The sequence below is a fragment of the Aedes albopictus genome, chromosome 2, assembly GCF_035046485.1.
Source record: "Aedes albopictus strain Foshan chromosome 2, AalbF5, whole genome shotgun sequence".
In the NCBI taxonomy this organism is placed as follows: domain Eukaryota; kingdom Metazoa; phylum Arthropoda; class Insecta; order Diptera; family Culicidae; genus Aedes; species Aedes albopictus.
Window position 1 is genome coordinate 59046481 of NC_085137.1, and position 21855 is coordinate 59068335.

Here is a 21855-nt window from a genome sequence, read left to right on the forward strand (position 1 = left end):
AGCTCTGTTTGTTTTAAAGTTATTTCTAAAAATTTTATTTAAAACAATACCTGTTTTTTTCAATAATTTTTTTAGGGAAATTGTGGAAATTTGCGAACAATAGATGAATTGACCTTAATTATGATTGGCTCTGTTTTACATCAGACCATATTATTTGCATGATTTTTTTATATTTTCGTCATTTGGAAGTGGTTTAGTTAATTTTTAAGTCCAATATCATCTGAAGTATCATGATTTGTGTTATTGCATAGAACCCAATTGTTAAAATATGCAAAAATACCATAAATGCTACTGCAAAAGTACATCCTATTTTAAAAGAAGGAAAAACCCTCTGATAAATAATACTGTTCGGTGATTTGGTTGCTAAACAACTCTTTATCAATGTAACTTAAAGGGACAAATCGACCATAGAGTTAACAGTTCAACTGCCATAAGCTACACAACAGTGCCACTCGAAAGAAAAACCTTCGATAAAAGAAGGAAACACTTAGGTATGTTGTAAAATTTAGCAGTTGGTCCGTAAAGAAAATGTTACAGTGTGACTTGAAAGAACAGCCTATTACAAAAAGAAGGAAACATCTCTGATGGAGTGAGCATTATAAGCAGCAGGAAGTACAACCTGTGTGACGAAGAGGGCATGGTGATCATTCTGCCTGTGGATTCAATGAACATTCGGCCTGATGTCAATTCGGGCTATTTTTCATTCAGCTCTATGAACTTCGGCCTAATAACCGTAGGCCGTACACTTTTTCCTAGTTATACAAAAATTTAAATTTCATTTGTATGAGAACCCCCTCCACTCTCTGGAAGGACTCAGAATATCATAGACATTTCATGCCTTCAAAAATGTCCACATGCCAAATTTAGTTCGTTTTGCACATATTATGCAGACATTCTCTATATTCTGTTTCATAAGGGTTGCGGGGTGTTGCGTCCAGATGAAGGATGGCTCGCAGACGCTCAACTTTTGAAACGTTCCTTGTCTTCATCACCCTCTTTATGCAAAATTTTGTTTTATTCGCTTGATTAATTTTTGAGTTATGAGTCATGTTTTATCTATATGGGAGCCTTTAACTTTACCCACCACCATTTAAACATTTCTGGTCTTCACATACCTTCACATTTTTACTAAGAAGAAGTTCAAACTTTTATCAGTATGTGCCTCTTAACTGGGAAACACACAATTTGTGTTTAATTGTCTGAATAAATATTATCTTATGTCATTTTTTTTTTATAGAATACCCACTCCTTCATAACAGTGTAATGCGAAAAAATTATCTATTTTTAAAAGAAGGAAAAAATCACAGATAGATTGAGCAGCATAAGTATCAGGAAGTACAACCTGTGTGACAATGCGGGAATGATGATCATTCTGCCTGGTGGCATTTTGGTTTAATGACCATTCTGCCTAATGTCCCTTCCGGATATTGTTCATTTGGCTGCATGACATTCGGCCTAATGGTCTTTTCCCTTTTCATAGATGGAAGGGAAGGATTCAAAAACCTTCATATGCCAAATTTAGTTCCCATTTCTTTTTTACTGCTTTGTAACCGTTGGGTTACAAATTGTTTGTTTTTATTTTGTAGTTTATGTTATTTCACGTTTCTTGTGTAAAAACAGTAGGAAATATAAAAATGAAATGGTAAAGTACCGCTGTAACTGTTTTGTCGCTACCATTTATGTTACATGGCTGTAGAAATGGAGCGGCAACGAAATAGCAAATTACGGGAAAGGGAGAAAATTAGAATTTTAGCGGCCACCGCCTTAAATCAGCAGCTATTGCTAACGACGTCCGTGTGATGTGCATGTTTTATCCCTTTATAAGGCAGTGGCAACTATATTGCCACCTAAACTTTTTTTTCTGCTCGATAACAACTTATATCGTAATTCTTTTGGTTCCTCTAGGTATGTTTTTGGTCATGAACTAAGCTTTAATTACAATTAGCTAGACGGTAATATTTGACTGCTTAAAAATATAAGCTCAAAAACTTTAAAACCGATGATTTTGTAAATATTTTAAGAAATTATCAAATTACAGGTTTACATGAGCTGAATTACGCTGAATTACGTGTATGAGTTTAGTCTTTTTCCACTTCGAAATCAGGCTGTTTATCGCAGTCTGAGGAAGAAAAGTACCCCATTTGCAAGAATATTGCCACCTAAATTTTTGAGTGTTTCTTTTAAACAAAAATAGTTCTGTACATTAAATCATGCATAAGATCATTTCCATAATCGTATGCGTTAACTTTTCGTTTAGTTTTGTCGGCCTTACAAAGGGAAAGTTTTTAAAATGTATCGACCTCTTTGTTTGGACCACGGCCCGCAGAACCGGGAACGGTTCCTGTGCCTAACCGTAAATGACCATGAGTTGTTATAGGGGGACTAATAGCTCGGCCCGAAGGCCCTAAGCGTAAGGGAGCCAAATGTAACCAGGCGTCCATGTGAGTCAGACCGAGTGTATTGTAGTTCCGTAAAGTTTGTGTTAACAACCCCCCCCCCCCCTTTGTTAAGGAAGGGATAGGGATTTTATATCATATCCGGACTACCTCCGTTCAGGTTAATCTGCAACAATCTCAATTCCAGTTGCCCACCTGGTGGAAAACTGTTATCCACTTTAGGACCACACATGGCAGCTCGGGAGTCAAGATGGCTCCCGAGTCTAATAGCAAAGGACCCGCCATCGTCTACTGCAAGACGATTGCCTCAGGCCATTGGCCGTACCTCCGTAAAGGAGGTACCCATCTCTGCACGGTCGTTCCGGTCTCGTCCTGGGCCGTGCCAATTACGTCAAAGAAGCAAGAAGACGCCTGATGCCCGAATCCATCCAGCAACTCCCGCTGGTCCCCGTCGGTGGAGTACTGACCCGACAAACCCGCCATTTCATTCCAGCTTCCCCGGTGGCGAAATTCCGGCCACACGGTAGTGTAGGAGCAACCGTGTGGGCCAAAGCAATGAGGCGGTAGTCTGCAGCAGCAGTGAGTAAATAGGCCTAATTAGATAATATCGTTTACACTCTTTTGGAATTTTGATTGTTCTGACAAACGTCGTACTGCCTTGCCTACTGTGTTTTTTGACATGCAGCTCCATAGAGACGTTCCCCGCAAAGTCATCTGTATGGGAGCCCCCCGTTCTAGAGACCGGAGCGGTCTCACACCAAGCTAAGAACCTTCCCCGGCCTTAAACATACCCGCATACAAAATTTCACACCGATCGGTTCAGTAGTTTCCGTATGCATAGCGGTCAGACAGACAGACAGACAGACAGACAGACAGACGGAAATTCATTTTTATATATATAGATTTTTCTAAACTGCTGATAAAATTTGCTTATGATTTCACAAAAAAAGGGGCTTCGATGTTTCGTTCTTGAGTTATGATTTTTCAAAGAAAGTGGTGTCTGTGGAAAATGATTGTTTTCCACTGGAGTTTTCCGGAAAATTAGGCGACCCTGATTCAGTTTTTGTTCATACTTATGTGACCTCTACCCATGAAAAAAAATTCATCAAATTATGAGAACCTTCTTATCAATTTGTACGATAATAAAAAAACCCCCACCTGTTACGGGATGTTACGATGTTGAGATATTTAACAAATAGTACTTGCGAACAAGTATACATATTACTCAATTTACAATTACTCAATTACAATATTACTCTTTGAGAGATATTTAACTTACACAGAAAAAAATAATGAGGTTTACACGTCATGTAAACTTCATTTTAGTCATGTAAACTTAGTGTTATGATGGTTTACATGATATATCATGTAAATTTGTGTTATATATCATGTAAATTGTCAGAGTCATGCTGAATTACATGACATATAATGGAAGTTTACATGATATTTTATGACTTTTACATGATATGTCATGTAAACTTCTATGATATCCCACGCTCCAATTATGTGCATCATATGTCGCAGAATTTTACACTCTTTTTTCGATCTGTGTAGTGTATCTCAACAGAATTCTCAGCAAATTGTTATCCGATTCACAGTGATTTGACAGTAAAAAAGTCCACAATATATCAAAACATGCATGCAAAATTTTGTCATAATAGATCGTTTGATATCCGAGATATCTTCTTATTATTGCATATGTATGCATTATCTGAAATTTCCTTGAAAAACTTTTGGTGGAAACTATGAAAAAATTCCATGTGGATTTCCAGGAGCAGTTTCTTGAGAAATATCTGGCGTTATCATTGGAGAAATCGTTTGGAAATGTTCGATTATCTTCCGTTCACAGAATCCCACATTTGATTTAAGGCTCTATTGAGAAAGGCAAAGGCTCCAGAACTAAAAAACCACTTTTTCCCAAAATGATCCACAAATCGAAGAAAATGAGAATGTCCGATTGTTTATTTAGTCAATTACGACAATCGGACACGCTGGTTTTGTTCACTTTTTCGTCATTCTGGAGAAAAGTGCTTTTTAAGTTTTGAATAATATGCGATTCTCATTTGAGCCTTAACCCGTGAGCTACGGGGCTTACTAAAAAATCAAACCGCTGGCAAAGGCGCAAAAAACAAAGTTTTTAAATTAAATTTCGAGATTCAATTCATGTTTACTTGTAGTTTTAAATATGTTGGAGCCAAAAAATTGAATCACGTGGACAGTTTTATTCCGGTGGATGTTTGGTTCAGGAGGCATAAAAAAGGATAGCCTTTCTTTTTGGAGTTTTCGGAGAAATCTTTGGAGAAATTTTTAGAGCGAATCCCAGGAAGAATTCTTGAAAAATCATATAATTCTGAAAAAAATAACTAAAAGAGGAATCTGGAAAGCAATCCCATGAGTGAGGAATTCTTTGAGAAATCACAGGAGAGCTTTTTTAAGAAATTCCTCAAAGAATTTATGTAGGAATCCCTGTAAAAAAACTTAAGGAATCCTTGAATGGCCTCCTAAATATATTGTGTACAACATTGTAAAGGAGTTCCTGGATTAATTTTTGAATAATCTCTGGTAAATTTTTCTGAAAGAATTCCTGGAAGAAACTCCTGCAGACACATTTTGAATAATTCCAGATGGAATTATTTGAGTATTCTCTAGCGGAATTCTTGAAATAATATATGGAGAAATCCCTGAAGAAATCTCTGAAGAAATACCTGCAGAAATACCTAAAAGGATCACTGATGATTTTTTTTAGGAATCCTTGGAGAAATTCCTGAAAGAAATCCAAGAAAAGAGCACTGGAACAACAACTGGAGGAACCTCCAAAGATATCTCAGGTCCCATTCCCGGATGAATGTCTGGAGAAATCCCTAAGGCATTGTCCATACACACACACCAACACTTATACCTCAGAGGTGGAATAACAAACAGAACAGGTTAAGTTCTCAAAACAAAGATAATTTATTGCAGTTTCATGCAAAAATATCATTGAAATTATTTTATTTATTTTTTCATACATTTTCTCATTTTTTCCGTGTTAATTTCTCTAAAAATCTGCACAATGGTAGTAAATTTTAGCATCAACCCCTTCGGCATAATTGTCTCACAATCGGGTCATCTCTGTAGTGTCCTGAGACCCTCTATCAGTCTGATTAGCATTCGAAAGAATCATTGTCAAACATTTCTCTTCTTGCGAAATTGAAGGCAATTCAGTGAATTCCAAAAAAGGAGAAATTTGAATTATTTTTTCGTTAATAAAGACTATCCATCCATCCGTGATGATACCACTGAACATCTCCAGCTGTCTTTTTGTTCCTTTTTGAAAATCAGCACGTGATTCTTGAGGCTATCGTCCTTGTACACATTTCCCAGTCAACACGATCGCATATGATGTTGAATAGGATGAAAGCGCTATACGCATTCTTTACATGCGGTTAAATGAAAGCATGTACGCATATGGCCTCCACTTTAGCATCCTATTCGATATCATATAAGACTTCGTGTTAGCTGGATTAGTGCCATTATCGTGATGTGAGAAAACGATGGCCAGAACTCAAACCTCCTGTCAAATCTTGGAATTCCAAGCAGATTAATACATGAACACAAACTTCAATCTTCCAAGGACACTTCCTCATGGCATGGTTAACTACGTCTGAGCACATCACACATAATGGTTTTGAAGATATAAACACTTTTCGCGACTGTCGTATCTAAACCACGCAAGATTTTCTTCCTTCTCTTATCTTCAATATGAAATAACTTTTCACTCGTTGCAGGAAAATCAATGAAATTTTCACCATTAATAGAGGATGATCGTCTGATCAGCTGTAAAACAATGAAGAGTATGGTTATTTAGAGCGTCACAATAAATGATACTTTGCGTCCGGATTCTAACTGGACAATGCTTAAGAGGAATTATTGATGGAATCTGTTTAGGAATCCATGATGGAATCGCAGATGGCAGCTGTGAGAAAATTCCTGGAGCAATTCGACGATGCATCCTTGCAGAAGTATCTGAAAAATAAAAAATCCAAAAGAATCGTGGGAGTAATGCCTGGAGCTGGAGCATTTCTTGGGACTAGCTCAGGAACAATCACTTAAGGAACTGGAGAAGTTCCTTGAGGAATTCCTGGAGAATCCCTGAGAAGATCCTGAAGGTGCATGTACCTGCAGGAATTTCTGAAGGTGTCCTTGGAGGAATTCATAAACAAATCCCAGGTTTTTGCTCTTAGTATGACGTTAGTTTGAATTAAACACTGGTGAAAACTCGTGAATTTTGAGCTACTACACTCTATAGCACCATATGGTTCAAGAAAGTCCTTCTTTTTCCCTATCGGAACCGGTTCCGGCATATCCGGAAAAAATAACACGTTATTTCTGTATTCCTTGAATAAAATTCACAAAATTTAGCCATTCAACCAAGCTTGATATTTGGTGAAATTCTATGATAAGATTGAAGTGATGTTCTAAGAGAAATACTTGGCAAATTTTCTTGTGATTTTCGACATAAAGAAATTGATAATAATGAATAAATTCATAAATTCTGAATTACTAATCTTGAAGTTGGCTGGAATTGAAAGAAATAATATGGCGGCCAGGGGGTGTGCACGGAACTCCCTCTGCCCCCCTTTGCTTACGCCCATGAGTACTTATGAAAATCTAACTTTTAAGTTATAGGTATATGTGATTCATTATACGTTTTTATGCAATCCTTACGCTTAGTTTCCTGAGTGCAGGATGCCGTCAGCCAATCCTGTAATCGTATTTTTCCTGGCAGTGTTCGCCCAAAAAGATGAAGAAAAAAAAAGTACCTTATGCATAACTTTGCGAGGAATAACGGAAGTGAAAACCAATACTGCACGTGCAGCATTAAAAACTTTTTATTCATTTCAGTGGGCATCAAATTTAAGATAGGGAAACACACTTGTCGATGCAGAGAAGTGTGGGCGAGACCTACAGGGTGGAAAAGTTCATCTTGTCGTCCATGAATGTCTATTTATTTTAAGCTTTGCTTCTATGATGTGGGACAAACTACAAAAAGTCCAGTTGTTGGCTTTGTGGGTTGTCCCACATAATTGCAATCAACAGGCTAATAGAACATTAGCCTATAAATGAAATGCAATTGCAAACCTGGAAGTTATGCAAAGAATTTTTTGAATAACAATGCTGGAAAAATCATTCATGCAATTCAGTATCATAATTTCTATTTTATATGACTCAATTTGGTATCATAGTTTTGATACAACCTTATTTTAGTTTAGTAAGCTGGTGAAGAGGTTACTGGCCTTTTCTACTGTTATTGTGTTTCATTTACAGTATGACCCATAAAAAACGCGACAGTTTTCAAATTCATCGTTCCCCTACTTCGAACTGATTAACCTTGCATGTATCTATTGGATAGTATAGTAGAGCCACTAATCTGATATTGGCAAAGGAACATAGACTGATTTCATGCACATACCTTTGGAAATATAACGTTGAACATATGGATGTCGGAATCGTCCACGCGCCAGAGGCCATTTTTTAAGGATATAATTTTCTTTCAATTGCTTTCAATCACATTCAATCAAATTTTATTTTCAAAATAGTACTTTTGAGGCCGGATAAGGTCTTCAGGAGTTTGTTGGTTCGTCGAACAAGAACGGAAAAAATATTACCTTATAAATTAAGAGACATTTTCTGAAAATTGAATTATTTGACAAGTGATAATTTTTAGAAAATATTATGTTTCAAGCATGAAATTGTTTTTAAATACTTAGTATTTGTACCTATCACAAAGGTAGGTTTATATGCCTTCATCGACAAAAAATTGTTTTGAAAAATGTTCAAACAGTGTTAAGTTTTTTATTAATTTATCTTAAATACGGTTTTTAATATGTAGCACCTATTTTAGTTTTTGTTTCCTAAACATTTGAAAACTTGATTTTATTTAAAAATTGTTAACAATTATGAGGTATCCCATATACGTAACCAATGAATATTTTGACAAAAATTTTAGAGATTCTGTATGACAATGACCTCCTTATTGTATCCTAAACCAAAAAAGTTTAATTTATTGGGATTATTTCATCAAAAATCATCAAATACCGCAAAAAAATGAAATGTCGCATTTTTTTATGGGTCATACTGTATGTGGAATGAAATGTTTTATTCTATCGTATGTGATTATGCAGTATTTCAGTGTATATTGAATTGGAATCACTTCTTATTATTTGGTATGCTTTGACGACAAGCACAATTGAGGGATCCATATTCAAAGGGGTGTAAATGACCTTTTGTCGAATTTGAGTTGAGGATAACGTATGCATTAAAAAAAGAAATTGGGCGAAAATTGGGTTGATTTTGAAGGTCCCAACATTTAGTATGGGATGAAAAAAATGGCCAAAAACTTTGAGCCTCATTTACTTGAAATATATTCTAGACATTCGAAATGGACCATTCTATACGGTTGTAGAGGATTAGTTTGACAACCAGGAATTACCTTATATCTTACTTTATGGGACAAATATACGAGTAATATATTTAGATGGTTTCTGATGATGATTACATTTGTCTGTAGCTGGATCAGATACCGTAGGAGAATAAGGTGAAGGGAACAGAATCATAATCATCCAATACGCATGCATCCCCACTGTATTTCTCAGTTCCTACTTCCGTCTTGACGAAAAAGTGTCACTGTAGTAAAAAAAATCTGTGAAGGCAGGTGGCATTGATTTGGCAATTATTGATTCGTGCCACCTGAACCGACGACGTTGTGACATATGATACCAAACCGAACGACAAGGGAGCAACACAATCCCATTTGAATGCAATCGTGTTAAGATTGGCTTTGAAGTTGCTACTGAGGAATGGTCAATCCAATCAAAAATTTGGACGCTGTTTGCACTTTAAAACCAATGTGTTTCAACAGCAAGTGTAAAAATCCAATGAACAATAACGTATCATTAAATGCAAATACGTCGCACTAGTATTTCAAAACAACTTGCAAAACTAAATGAAATGGTAGGGGAACGTATTATCGGCAGTTTTGTTCGTGGAATCTAACTCAGAATTGGTCTCAAATCCTTCCCAAATAGTATGACCAAGTTTCAGGAAATTTGGCCGACAAAATCCCCAATGACGAAACAAACAAACCTGCCGATAATACCCTAAGTCATCCTATTCTATCTTCAAACATTTTTTTAAATGTTTCTTTTTTCGTTGTTATTTTTGTAATATCATATTACTTTTGAAATATTATTACTTTATTACAGAGTTTTTCAGCCCTAGGCTGGTTCATCTCTTTACTTTTGAAACTAAAGATAAAATTTACTATGTATCTCCAGGAATTCTTTGTGGACACGTTAAATCACTAACTGGTTTAGAGTTATTCTAAAAAGATGGAAGTAAATTCAAATCACTCTTAAATATCCATGCTTCACCTATATACCTCATTAACGGGCTGTCACGCTGCTGCTAATTTGACGAGAGATATACTTAACACAAACTCACCGAGAAACACGTGAGAGGTAAAACCCCGTTTGTGAATTCAGTCAACTATAGTTAGAGCTAATTGGTGTGAGCTGTAAAAAAAAAACTTTCATCAACTGGAGGCAGAAAAATGAGGCGAGAAAAGTTGACATTTGTTTTCTAGGTGTAGAACTTTGTTCGTTTCATATTGTTGTATTATTATTTTGTTAGTTTAAATTTAACTTCAGAAGTTGAAAATAGCTCAAGCCCTACAGGTGTGAGAGCAGTGTATTTTTAACTACCTAGTTTTGGAACAAAAGAAGACTGAACAGTAGTTGATATAAATAGTCATTCAAGTCAGCATGGAACTACCTGACCAGAGATATGGAATGCAAGCCAAATATTATAACACGTAGTTATTCATCAGTGAGCTGTTGTTCCGCCAAAAAGAAAGGAACATTGAACTTATGCACTTTGTAATACAAACAAGTAAAGTACGCCGAAAGCTAATTTAAGAGTAAAGCTTATAAACCCTTGACAAAAACAAAAAGGTTGAATGGAAAAGCCATTGTAGATCAAAGGTTAGAACTACAAGGGATAAGTTCAGAGAAATACTATTATGTGTTGTTCGCAGCTGAACAGAGAAGCTAAGCCCTACGTTTTATAAGTGCAGGTTTTCTTTGGGAATAATTAGGTTATTCAGACCGATTTTAAATAAAACTTGGTTGCGGTTGTCAAGTGGCACTTGATTAATCCTTATGATTAATTTGATTTTTTTTAATTTGGCTTCAACGTTAGAGATAGAAAATTAATGCCAGGATTAAAATAGTATGCAGGATAATAACTACTTTTGTTGTGCAAATTTTAATATCTTTGCGTTCAGTTAATCGTTCTCAACCATCCAACAATAACAAAAATTTCTAATTAATTATTTTACTTCACTTTTTCCATTTCAGACTGGTCAGTGGTCACTAAAGGAACTAACCAGATGGCTGTCAATAATCCGAAATAATTTTGGACGTTTTCTGCTGAATTCCCGCACACAAGAATAAGGATCTTAAAAAAAAGCAAACTGCACGCTAATGCATGTGTCTTTAGTATATTTGGGGTCATTGAATTCGATGATTGTATGATGTAGTATATAAATGTCGGCAAAAGTAAACTACATATTAGATACAGTAAAGTTCTTTTACCAAAACGTAAATTAGAAAGTATTCATATGATCAAATCAAATCATGTCTTGAGTTGAATATCTGAATTTACTGACAACTGTGTATTGTACTACTTATTTGAATTATACTCAGAGCGAATTCAAAGACCTAAAATATATTAAAGGCATGACACTATTACTTTGATACAAAATTGTTGCGCTGTTTTATTTCGGCTGTGATTTATTTCGTTTCAGGTGAGTACAAATCTACAAATTATATTATTATTATTATTTACTCTTTGTTATGGGGAAATTCAGCCCGAGGCTGTTTCTCCCCGCAACAAAGCAAATTGCTATGTAGATTGGCCTGTCTAAAAATATTACATGTCAAAAAGTTTTAAAAAGTTTTATGGGCCCACTTCTATCTTCATTGTATGTTATAACACAAAATACTGATCAAATTTTCAGAACGGATAACGATTGGGTGCTATACAGTATTGATAAGATAAAAGTAAACATTTTCTGATTATAATAGTTGAATTCGCAAAAATAAAAATGATAAATGAAAACATTTAATCAGCCGTGAGAAACTTTGTTTCTCATTCTCTACTAATTGACAGCTAATACGGAATAGATTACAATGATCCAAATTAACAGATCATACACTGTCTGACAACTGACAATTGGGTTGAATAGTAGAGATGGCTAAATCCCTGTCCCGTGAACTACATGGCGACCGTGACAGAGCTTTAAAACCTAGAATAAAAGCAGACAATTTTATGAATTCTATGAATATTTTAAAACTGCTTAGACTCATGAAGAGGACTACCAATATAAACCTTAAATACTCCAGTATAAATCAAAGTACAGATATTTACAAATTTCTAAACATTTTTAGGAATCATTTTTTATATTTCAAATGATAACTCCTGTTTTCCTTCAACCAATTCACATTGATATTAAGCAGTTGTTTATCAAATATAATAGTACATTCAACAAATAATCCCAATACCAAGAGATTGATAGAATAAAAAAAAACTACCAATGAAATTAAATTAAAATTGATATACCAGTTTTTTTTAACTTACTTAACCCTCAAAAGCCCTAAACGAACCACTTTTATTCAAACGGCTACCACCCGAAGACCATACAATCAAAAAATTTAAAACCAATTTTAGATTAAATGCGGTTAGTTGGTCTTCCAATATATGGGCGTGGCATCCCCCATGATCCCTCCCCCTTTCTTGGTATTGAGAGATGCCTTGCCACGAGGGTATTTTTTGGCAATTACATTGATTCTCACACATATTTTCGTTCTGAAGCCTGTATTGTAAAATGGGTTTGGCCATAAAATGAACGCTATGAACATGCCATCGCTACGGAACCGGTTCCGGATGTTCCGGATTGCGGTTCTACCTGGCCATTTTGACCCGTGATTCTTAGAAAACGCTGTCTTTCGGTGCACAGCGTGTTCCCTATTATGATTAGCAATCAAGTTCTTTCTCTTTTAATTAAAACTTACACCTCTACCATCGAAAATTTTAACAAGCAGTTTGGACCGTTTAGAAACTACCGGATATGGCCACCGGACCTAATCTCCGGAGAAACTTACTGTATACTTGCCTTCACATCCATAATACATTTTTGTGGCTTCATGTATTGAGTTTGGAGGTATGGTGTCTTCGAATAGTTTGTTCTATATACTTACCTCTTTATTTTGAAATTTTCACCATTGTGATTAATCCACCTAAAAGTGCGATAGGAATTCACTTTTCTCATAAATGAAGATAGACTATTGGTGTCTTCTGCAAAGTTGCAGAAAAGTGCATTTTTGGAAGGTTTGCCGAACAAATGATTACCTTATTTGCTTAATTTTAAGAGTTATGTGTCATTTTTGTGGACGACCCCTTGGAATGGGTTTTCTGATATAACTTTTTGTATGGATTTTTCGGAATGTTCGTGTGTTCAACAAAATTGTTTTTTGTAATGAAAAAACCTCTTTCTTCTCTTTTCGCTCTTTTACGCTCCAAGTAGAACAGGGCCTGCATCTCAACTCGAGAAGTTCCAAAAATACTTTCTGGAGGAGTCTTTGGAGAAATTCCTGAAGGAATCATGGGAGGATTTTTAGAATTCCTGGAGTGATTATAATATTCCTCCAAAAAATATTGAACAGGGCCTGCATCTCAACTGGAGAAGTTCCAAAAATACTTTCTGGAGGAGTCTTTGGAGAAATTCCTGAAGGAATCATGGGAGGATTTTTAGAATTCCTGGAGTGATTATAATACTCCTCCAAAAAATATTGCTGGAATGGCTTATACAATTACAGGTACGGTTCCTACACACAAACATTTATGCTGTGATTCTTCTAAATATTTCTTCAAAATTTTCTGCTGTGACTCCTTTAGGGATTTCAACGAGAATTCCTCCACAAACTTTTCTTAGTATTTTCCCAGTTTTTCCTGCCGAAAATCCACTCTAGATTCATCAGGAATTTTTGTTGAGATTACTTAAGGAATGCTTCTGGAATTCATTCAGGAGTTTCTGGTAGAATCCACCAGGAAGTCTTGTTGCAATTCTTCAGGCAATTCCTGCTGGTAATCTTCCACAAATTCTTGGTGGACTCATTAGAGCAAACTGAAGAAATCGCATATGATATTGTTCGAGAAATTCCAGCAAGAATACCTGAAGAAATCTTAGTAGGAATATTTGAAGGTATCCTAGCAAGAATTTCAGCTGATTTCCAAGAGTAATTCCTAAAGGAATCCCTTAAGAATCTCTAAGGAAAATCACAAAGGTAATTTCTATAGGAATGCTTGGAGAAGTTACAGTAAGGATTTGTATAGAAATTCTTGGATAAACATCTGGGGCAACCTCCGCAAAAAAATCAAGAGAAATCTCATCTGGAATTTGTGGAGGAATTCCAAGAGGATTTCTCTAAAGACTTTCGCATGGATTTCTCCAAGAGTCCCACTTGGTATTTCTTTGTCGATTTCTCCAAGGTTCCCACTGGGAATCTTGCCGAAGTTCCCTCTCTGATTTGTACAAAGATTTTACAAAAGATTCCTCCACAAATTCAACTTCAAATTTCCACAAAAATGCTTTCTGGATTTTCTCCAGTAATACCTCTTGTAATTTATCCAAGAATTTCTCTGGGATTACCTCTAGACATTCTTGCTGGGATTTCTCGAATTATTCATCCAGTAACCACTGCTGAAACTTCTGTACGGTTTCCTACAGAAATTCACCCAGAGTATTTTTTTCAGGAATTCCTTCAGAATTTCTCTAGGGATTCTTCTAAGAACGTCTCTAAGGATTTTTCCAGAAATTCCTCTTTGTTACTAAAAATCGTCTTCAGATTCTTTTGAGGATTTATGTGGAAGTTGTTTCCAGGGCTGCAATTTTTCGACAGGCCTTTATGATTGCGATATTTAGCCTTTTTCATTTTCCCCGTTTTGGTTTGCCTGTCATTGTTGTTTTCCAATCAGCAACACGGGACCGAAATGAAAAAGGAACTCACACTCGCACGCAGCGTACTGAAAGCGAGAGCTGACAGGGCTAAATATCCAGCGTATAGGGTACTCACTCTCACAAGCCACCGCTTGAGACGAATGGCCTGTCAGCATGAGTAGCGTGTGGATGATTGGATAGAAACTTGGTTGGGTCACTCACCAATGGAGCTCTCGGACTCTGTCAGTTCTCTCATCGAGGAACTGAAAATGACCGCCGCAGTTATTCATTTTCAGCTGAAAAACAGGCACTGAGACTGATATATTTCGTAGGCCTGGTTGCTCCTGCGATGCTGATGGGATTTCTCCAGGAGTTCGTGTAGGGAGTCCTCTAACAAGGGAAGGTTACCTACGTTATATTTATATTTTGCCTTATTTGCCCCTTTGAGGGCCCCTCCTGACTTCACCACTGGCCCATCACCCGAAAGGCTTTGGATTTATTCATATTTCCACATGTAGAATGCAACAAAAATAGTCCGGTTGAAATCCCCGGGGGACACCATCGTAACTTTCCCTTGTAAGGGAAGATTCATTTATTACGTCCATTGTTTTTTGGGATTACTAGACCCCCCCTCCCCCCTCTGTCACGCTATTTCCCTATACCTAATACACGTACTGTCACACTTTCTTAGACCCCTCCTCCCCCCAAAATGTTGGACGTAATTTTTGAGCATTCCCTAAGAAGTTTTGCTGGAATTCCTCAAGCAATTCCTGCCGGAAATACTCCAGCAATTTCTAGAGGATTCCATTATTGCTCATAGGAATCCTCCAGTAGTTGATGAACTGTGAAAATATTATCTGGAAATGATTTTGAAATTATAATCGGATCATCGCAACAATTTCTGGAGGAATCAATGGAAGAATCCGAGCAGAAATTTTAGGAATTCCTGGAGGATTTCTCAAAAAAAATTTCCAACAATTCCTCTAGGGATGCCTGCTGAGGTTTCTCCGAAAATTCCTTCAAATCAACATCCTTCAAAGTTGAATCTTGAAGTTCTTCCAGGAATATCTACAGTGATTCCTTCAGAGATTGCTCCAAGGATTCTTCTGCAATTCTTCTTGTAATACTCCCAGTAATTACAGCAAGGATTCCTTCAAAACTTCTTCTAGAATTTATTCGGAAATTCTTGCTGAGATATCTCTGAATTTTCAGCAGTAATATCCCTAATTATTTCAATTGAGAGCCTTGAGGAATTCTTGAAGCATTCTCTGCTGGTATTGCATGGGAAACCCAGAAAAAAAAGTCCAGTGTCTAGCCAAATTAATCTAAATAGCAGTCCCGGAGCATTTCAAGCAGTAGTTCCTAAAATAAGTCCTAAAAGTCCCTTGAAGAATTCATGAAGAAATATTTGCAGTGGGTTCCCAGGAAAAATTACTGAAGGAATCCTAGACGGTATTTCTTCAGCAATCCCTGCAGTAATCCCCTAGAGAAGTCTGTCAGGAATTCCTGGAGGCATTCATAAAGAAATGCTTGAAAAAATCCTCTTGAAAGTCCCACTGGCGTAGCTAGTTTTACTTTTTTTTCACACTCTCCTGAACAAACACGAGAAAAAGAAAGATGGATGGGGGGTAAAGACCCTCAAGAGAATGAGAAAGAAAAAGAAAGGCTACGCCAATGGAGATTCCTCCACAAATATCTGATGGTATTCTTTTTGAATTGGTACAGAAGTTTCTCCAAGGAATCCTATAAATATTCTTATACATATTCCCTCTGTGATACCTTCAAGGATGCTCCAGAAATTTCTCCAATGTATTCTATGGAAATTTCCCTTGCGGTTCATTCAGAGATTTTATAGAATTCTTTGGAAATTTTCCTTAGAGTGCCAGCAGAAATACATACTAGAATATCTCCAGGAATTCTTGATAGGATCTCTCAAACATTTTCAGCTGCAATTTCTCTGGAAATTGCTCTTGAGAGTCCTCCTAGAGTTCCTGGAAGATTCCCAGAAAAGATTGTTTGAGTAATCTCTGCAAAAGTTCCAGGTGGATTCTACCAGAAATTTCTAAATGCTACCCAGCATCATTCCTGGAGCAATCCCAATTGCTCCCAAGTTAATTCCTGGCTGGAAAATTTGTTAGAAAATTCTTAAATAATCCTCGTATAAATCCCCGAAGGGATCACAACAGTATTTTTTTGGAGGATTACCAGCAGTAATCACTAGCGTAGACATTTTTTTACTCATTCCTCTGAACAAACACAAGAAAAAGAAGGATGGAAGAGGGGACACTTGCCCTCTCTTCCATTATGCTCTTTCTCATGTTTATGAAGGTGAATGAGTGAGAATCAGTAGAAGCTTGTGGCTGTAATTGCATGATGTTTTCCTGCAAATATTTCTGCAAAAATCTTAGGTTTCCTCCAGGAATCCTGCAGGAAGTCTTTTTGGAATTTCTTCAGTTGAGATGCAGGCTCTGATCCACTTGGAGCGTTATACCAGAAAGAAGAAAAAAAACAAAAGAAGGTGTATTTCATTACAAAAACAAAACAACTTTCTTGAACACACGAACATTCCGAAAGATCCATACAAATAGTTATATCAGAAAACCCATTCCAAGGGGTCGTCCACAAAAAATGACACATAACTCTTAAAATTAAGCAAATAGTAATAATTTGTTCGGCAAACCTTCCAAAAAAGCACTTTTCTGCAACTTTGCAGAAGACACCAATACTCTATCTTCGTTTATGAGAAAAGTGAATTCCTATCACACTTTTAGGTAGGTTCCTCCGGAGATTACTTAGGTTCGGCGGCCATATCCGGTAGTTTCTAAATGGTCCAAAACTGCTTGTAAAAATTTTCGATGGTAGAGGTGTAAGTTTTAATGAAAGTAGAAAGAACTTGGTTGCGAATCATATTGGGAAACACGCTGTGCACCGGAAGACTGCGTTTTCTAAGAATCACGGGTTAAAATGGACAGGTAGAACCGGTTTCGTAGTGGTGACATGTTCATAGCACAGAGCGATCATTTTATGGCCAAATCCATTTTACAATACAGGCTTCAGAACGAAAATATGTGTGAGAAACAATGAAATTGCTGAAAAATACCCTCGTGGCAAGGTATTTCTCAATACCCAGAAGGGGGGAAGGGTCAAGGGGAATGCCACTTCCATATATTTCAAGATCAACTAACCGGTTTCAAATTTTTTGATTGTATGGTCTTTGAATAGAAGCCGTTTGAATAAAAGTGGTTCGTCCAAGGCTTTTAAGGGTTAAAAACCGTCACCTCTTTACTACAATTTTAGTACACGTATTGTTTTCAGTCGTTGTAAGTCACTAAAAGTGATTTGAATAAGAAAATATAAAAAAATAGACTAATTTACTAAAATGAATAACCTGGGTTAACGAATGTATCTCCCAATTATTGTTTTTTTTGCAATACTTACATAAAGTTGAATGTACTGTATCCGGTACAGTTCAATACCGGTCATGCAAATTAATTGTTCAGAAAAATGCACTTTTCTGTAATTAGAAAAAATGTGCTTGGGAGTCTTGTCCCGTTTGACGTTGACCCCTTAAATTAGAGCCAGTATTTCATCGCAAGAATGAATATTTAAGTGCTACAAGTACACTACACGCCTCCAAATTCAACACATCAAGCACGCTTAGTATGTTCTTTAGATTCAGAGCTCACTGATGCATGGTTCCATTTGGTCTTATACATGCATCATGCCACCCTGAATCTGAATATAGATTCCATTTATATTTTGTCAACTTTTGTTCCTGTTTCTATTTCCCTACTTTGCAGGATAAACACTTAAATGGATTCTTTCGCACGCTCCGGTGCACACTTTCCCGTTCTCGCCAAAGTACCAGTGACAAACCGAAAAAATCAATACCACCTACCGCCTGCGTTGTATTCGCCAGAAGTACGGTCAGTAAGTAACATGCGTCCAAATATGTTGACAACCTTTCAGACAGGACTTACCGTTCGTTTTTTCGTTTGAGCATCTTTGCAATCTCGCGCCGCAGTATTTGAGAGTGTGATCTACGACAGATTCAGCGCAAACAGGCAGCGTGTGTAGGCCAGGATCTGCCAAGTGACGAAAAAAGCGGGAAAGGATGGAATGGCTGCTCGCAAACCCACAAATCAACAGCACTTTCGGATCGCTCGGTTCGCATGTGGATGACGTCTACCTGGTGAACGACGACGCCTTGAGGACGCTTGAAGAAATTATCTGCAAGCTGGCCCTTGAGGACACATCACTGAGAACGTTTCGTCGAGCGATTGGCTTTGGTCACAATGTAAAGAACGATATATTACCTTTGCTGGTTAACGCCAAAGACTCGGAAATTATCGATACAACGATACGGTTGCTTGTGAATCTGACGGTTCCGATAGAATGCTTGCTTCCAGTGGAATTATTCTCCAAATCTGAAATAGGCTGTCACACGATTTTTGAGTTGAACAAGTTATTGATCACTAGTAAAGAAGCGTTTGTGGAATGGAAAACTACGAAGGCGGTGGTTGACCATATGAAAACCATTTTGGAGAAGGATTCCAAACTGTCGATTGATAACTGTGACAGCATCAACAATTGTTTGCTATTGTTGAGAAATATCCTGCATATACCTGAAGGAAATTCGACAAATGGACCTGGTCCACATCTTCATCAGAATTCCAATCATAACACCTCCTTTCAAAACCAAATAATATGGAACCTATTCACGCAAAGCATAGACAAATTGCTCATTCATCTGATGTCATGTCCGCAACGGGCCTATTGGGCGGTCACTATGGCTCAGCTAATAGCATTGATGTACAAGGACCAACACATCAGTACTCTTCAGAAATTGCTGAATCTTTGGTTCGAGTCAACTTTGTCGGAGAGCTCCGAAGATAATGAAAGTAACACGTCTCCACCACAGCAGTGCAGTGGAGATTCCAGTCCTATGCTAACTTCAGATCCAACATCAGATTCATCTGACAATGGTAATTATTGGATCAAGGTCCTCTTGTACTATGATATTGATAGAGATTTTTTAAAACAGGAAGTGGTAAAATGACATCCTCAATTAGCAAGGCCCCGGATGAAGCTGACCAAACCACCAGAAAGGCAAATGATTTCCCTTCACAGATTATTATGGCCAGGGTTATCAAATCCCACCAAATGTATCATCAATCTATCAAGGTCATAGAGGGAGTTAGCTGTTTCGTGAAACATCCATCAGTCATCAAATCAGTTTCGCAGGGTGAAAAGTTACCGCCACCGACCGATTCTAAACAAGTCAAACAACTTTCTGTAAGTTCTGATTTATCCGATGAAATACACACTGTGCCATCATCCTTGCAGATACAACCAAAACAGAATCCATCCGCATCAGCTGGTCTCAATCCGAAGAGCGAGATAGAGGTTTCACCTTCAGAGGCGATCAATAAAACTGCCTATCCTAACGATACCAAATCCTTCACCCCTCCCTCTGATTCCATTTCCACGAATCCTAATGCAAAGTCAACAACGCGTGCTGCAGAGACAACTGATCAGACGAAGAAGGAGCTAGGACAAGTATCCCAGTCGGAAACTTCGGATTGTGGTTATGGAACGCAGGCTGAGAAAGAGTCCATCTCAACATCTAGTAATGAAGATGATGGACCTAATCAGAAGCCGGTGCATCAAAAGCCACCACCCAACCAGAAGCAGCGATTTAATGCAGCCAATAAGTCACGCAATCCAACTACGATCCACGAGAAAAAAGAACTGCGCCGGAAGAAGTTGGTTAAGCGCAGCAAGAGCAACATGTATGTATAAATAACCCTAAGGTATGTGTCTATCCGAGGTATGTAGAACCATTTATTACCCTCTAATAGTATCAACATGAAAGGATTGATGCATCACGCCCCGAGCGATGATGATATCTCTCACATCCTGAAAGAGTTTACAGTGGATTTTTTGCTCAAAGGGTACGGGTTTCTCGTACAAGAGCTTCACGCACAATTGCTGTCCGATTTGGTAAGTTTGGGGGAAATGACTGCGGGCTGACATGTCTTGATTGAATATCTGCATGGTGGTTCACCTAATTTTCCCTTTTTTCGAAACTGAACTCGTAGCAGGTACAAATCGATACGTCGCATTTCTTCTGGCTGGTGACATATTTCCTGAAGTTCGCCTCCCAGCTTGAGCTGGACCTGGAGCACATCAACACTGTGCTGTCGTTCGACATCGTCAGCTATCTATCCTACGAGGGTGTGATGCTGTGTGAGCAGCTGGAACAACTGAGCCGTGAGGCACAGACCGATCTGATGCCGTGCTTGAGGAGGATTCATTTGGTGAGTAGTTTTTGTTAATGGATATTATATTGGAGTTCATGAAGTTTTGAAGAGTATGGGTGGGTATCATCAGTTTGTTTTACCGTTTCATAAAAAGTTATTTTTTCCCTGTTGGGTACATTTCCACTGCGATCAATTGTTGATCTGTTGAATTGTTGATAAAAAGTGATAGTATGAAGTAAAATTTCTGGTGATTTACAACTTATTTTCAATCTCTCGAATCCCAAATTGAGTTTAACTGATTTTGAATAGGCGATTCGTTTGAGTTTGGCCCTAAGCACATGAGAAAATTCAGCCCAGGTGTAGGACAAATGTGCAAATAATCATGGTGAAGTGGTTATGGAGCAGAATCAGACCATTGATTGCAATATAGGGTATTGGTTCCCTTAAGGGAATTATTAGGCATGAGGCTCCCATTTTCACCTTACGTAAAACAAATGATTGAAGCGCTGTTTGTTTTGTTTCTTTTTTTGTATTTTTTTTTGTTAGAAGTGAGCACGCATGAAAATAAAAAGAATGGAATCAATCGATGCTGTAATTGCTTGTTTTCAAATAGGATGAATTGGGGAGCGTGAGATTACTAATGGCACTCAGACTCTATGATAAAATTACTGGATTTTTTAAACGAGTTTTTTATTAATCTGACGTTTTGATACGGGGATAGTGTCTTCCTTTGGGGGACACAAATATTATCATTTACATGACTTTGGAATCACTCTTACTTGAACGGGTTTAAGAGTGTTTCCGAAGCAGCGCCAGTTAAAAACACAAAAAAATGGACAATTTTTGCGTGCCGTAATTTATGGACGCTCCCTTAGTATGATACGGGTTTATCTGCACACGGTGTGTTGCGTAGAACAAATTCAAAACAAAAAATTCGGCATGTCTGAAAATTTGACACAATTAAGCTGAGACTTCCTCCTTTCATTTACGATCAACCCCAAAATAAACTGTCGGGGGGTCTGGAGTAATTTTTTTTTTCAAAAATTTTCTGTGTATGACACATTTCACGCACTTCTACACCGCGGTTTTTGAACTTCATCGAGCGATATTTCCGGGCTCCTGCTATCGATTTTGATTCTTTTTGCACCAAAATGAAGAT

At 37.4% G+C, this 21855-nt stretch overlaps 1 protein-coding gene across 8 annotated transcripts in view; it reads left to right on the plus strand.

Moving 5' to 3' along the window:
- Positions 1–21855, plus strand: part of LOC115265592 (protein timeless) — a 238024-nt gene that overhangs the window by 12750 nt on the left and 203419 nt on the right. For 3 of the 8 annotated variants that reach the window (XM_062849715.1, XM_062849713.1, XM_062849712.1), the window contains exons 2-6: positions 10793–11241; positions 18234–19418; positions 19478–20225; positions 20295–20436; positions 20535–20753. In XM_062849715.1, coding sequence (XP_062705699.1) covers positions 18548–19418; positions 19478–20225; positions 20295–20436; positions 20535–20753 — 1980 coding nt within the window. In that variant the 5' untranslated portion in view covers positions 10793–11241; positions 18234–18547. The remainder of the gene's footprint in view (positions 1–10792; positions 11242–18233; positions 19419–19477; positions 20226–20294; positions 20437–20534; positions 20754–21855) is intronic. The other 5 variants (XM_062849718.1, XM_062849714.1, XM_062849717.1 and 2 more) reach the window with 4 other exon arrangements.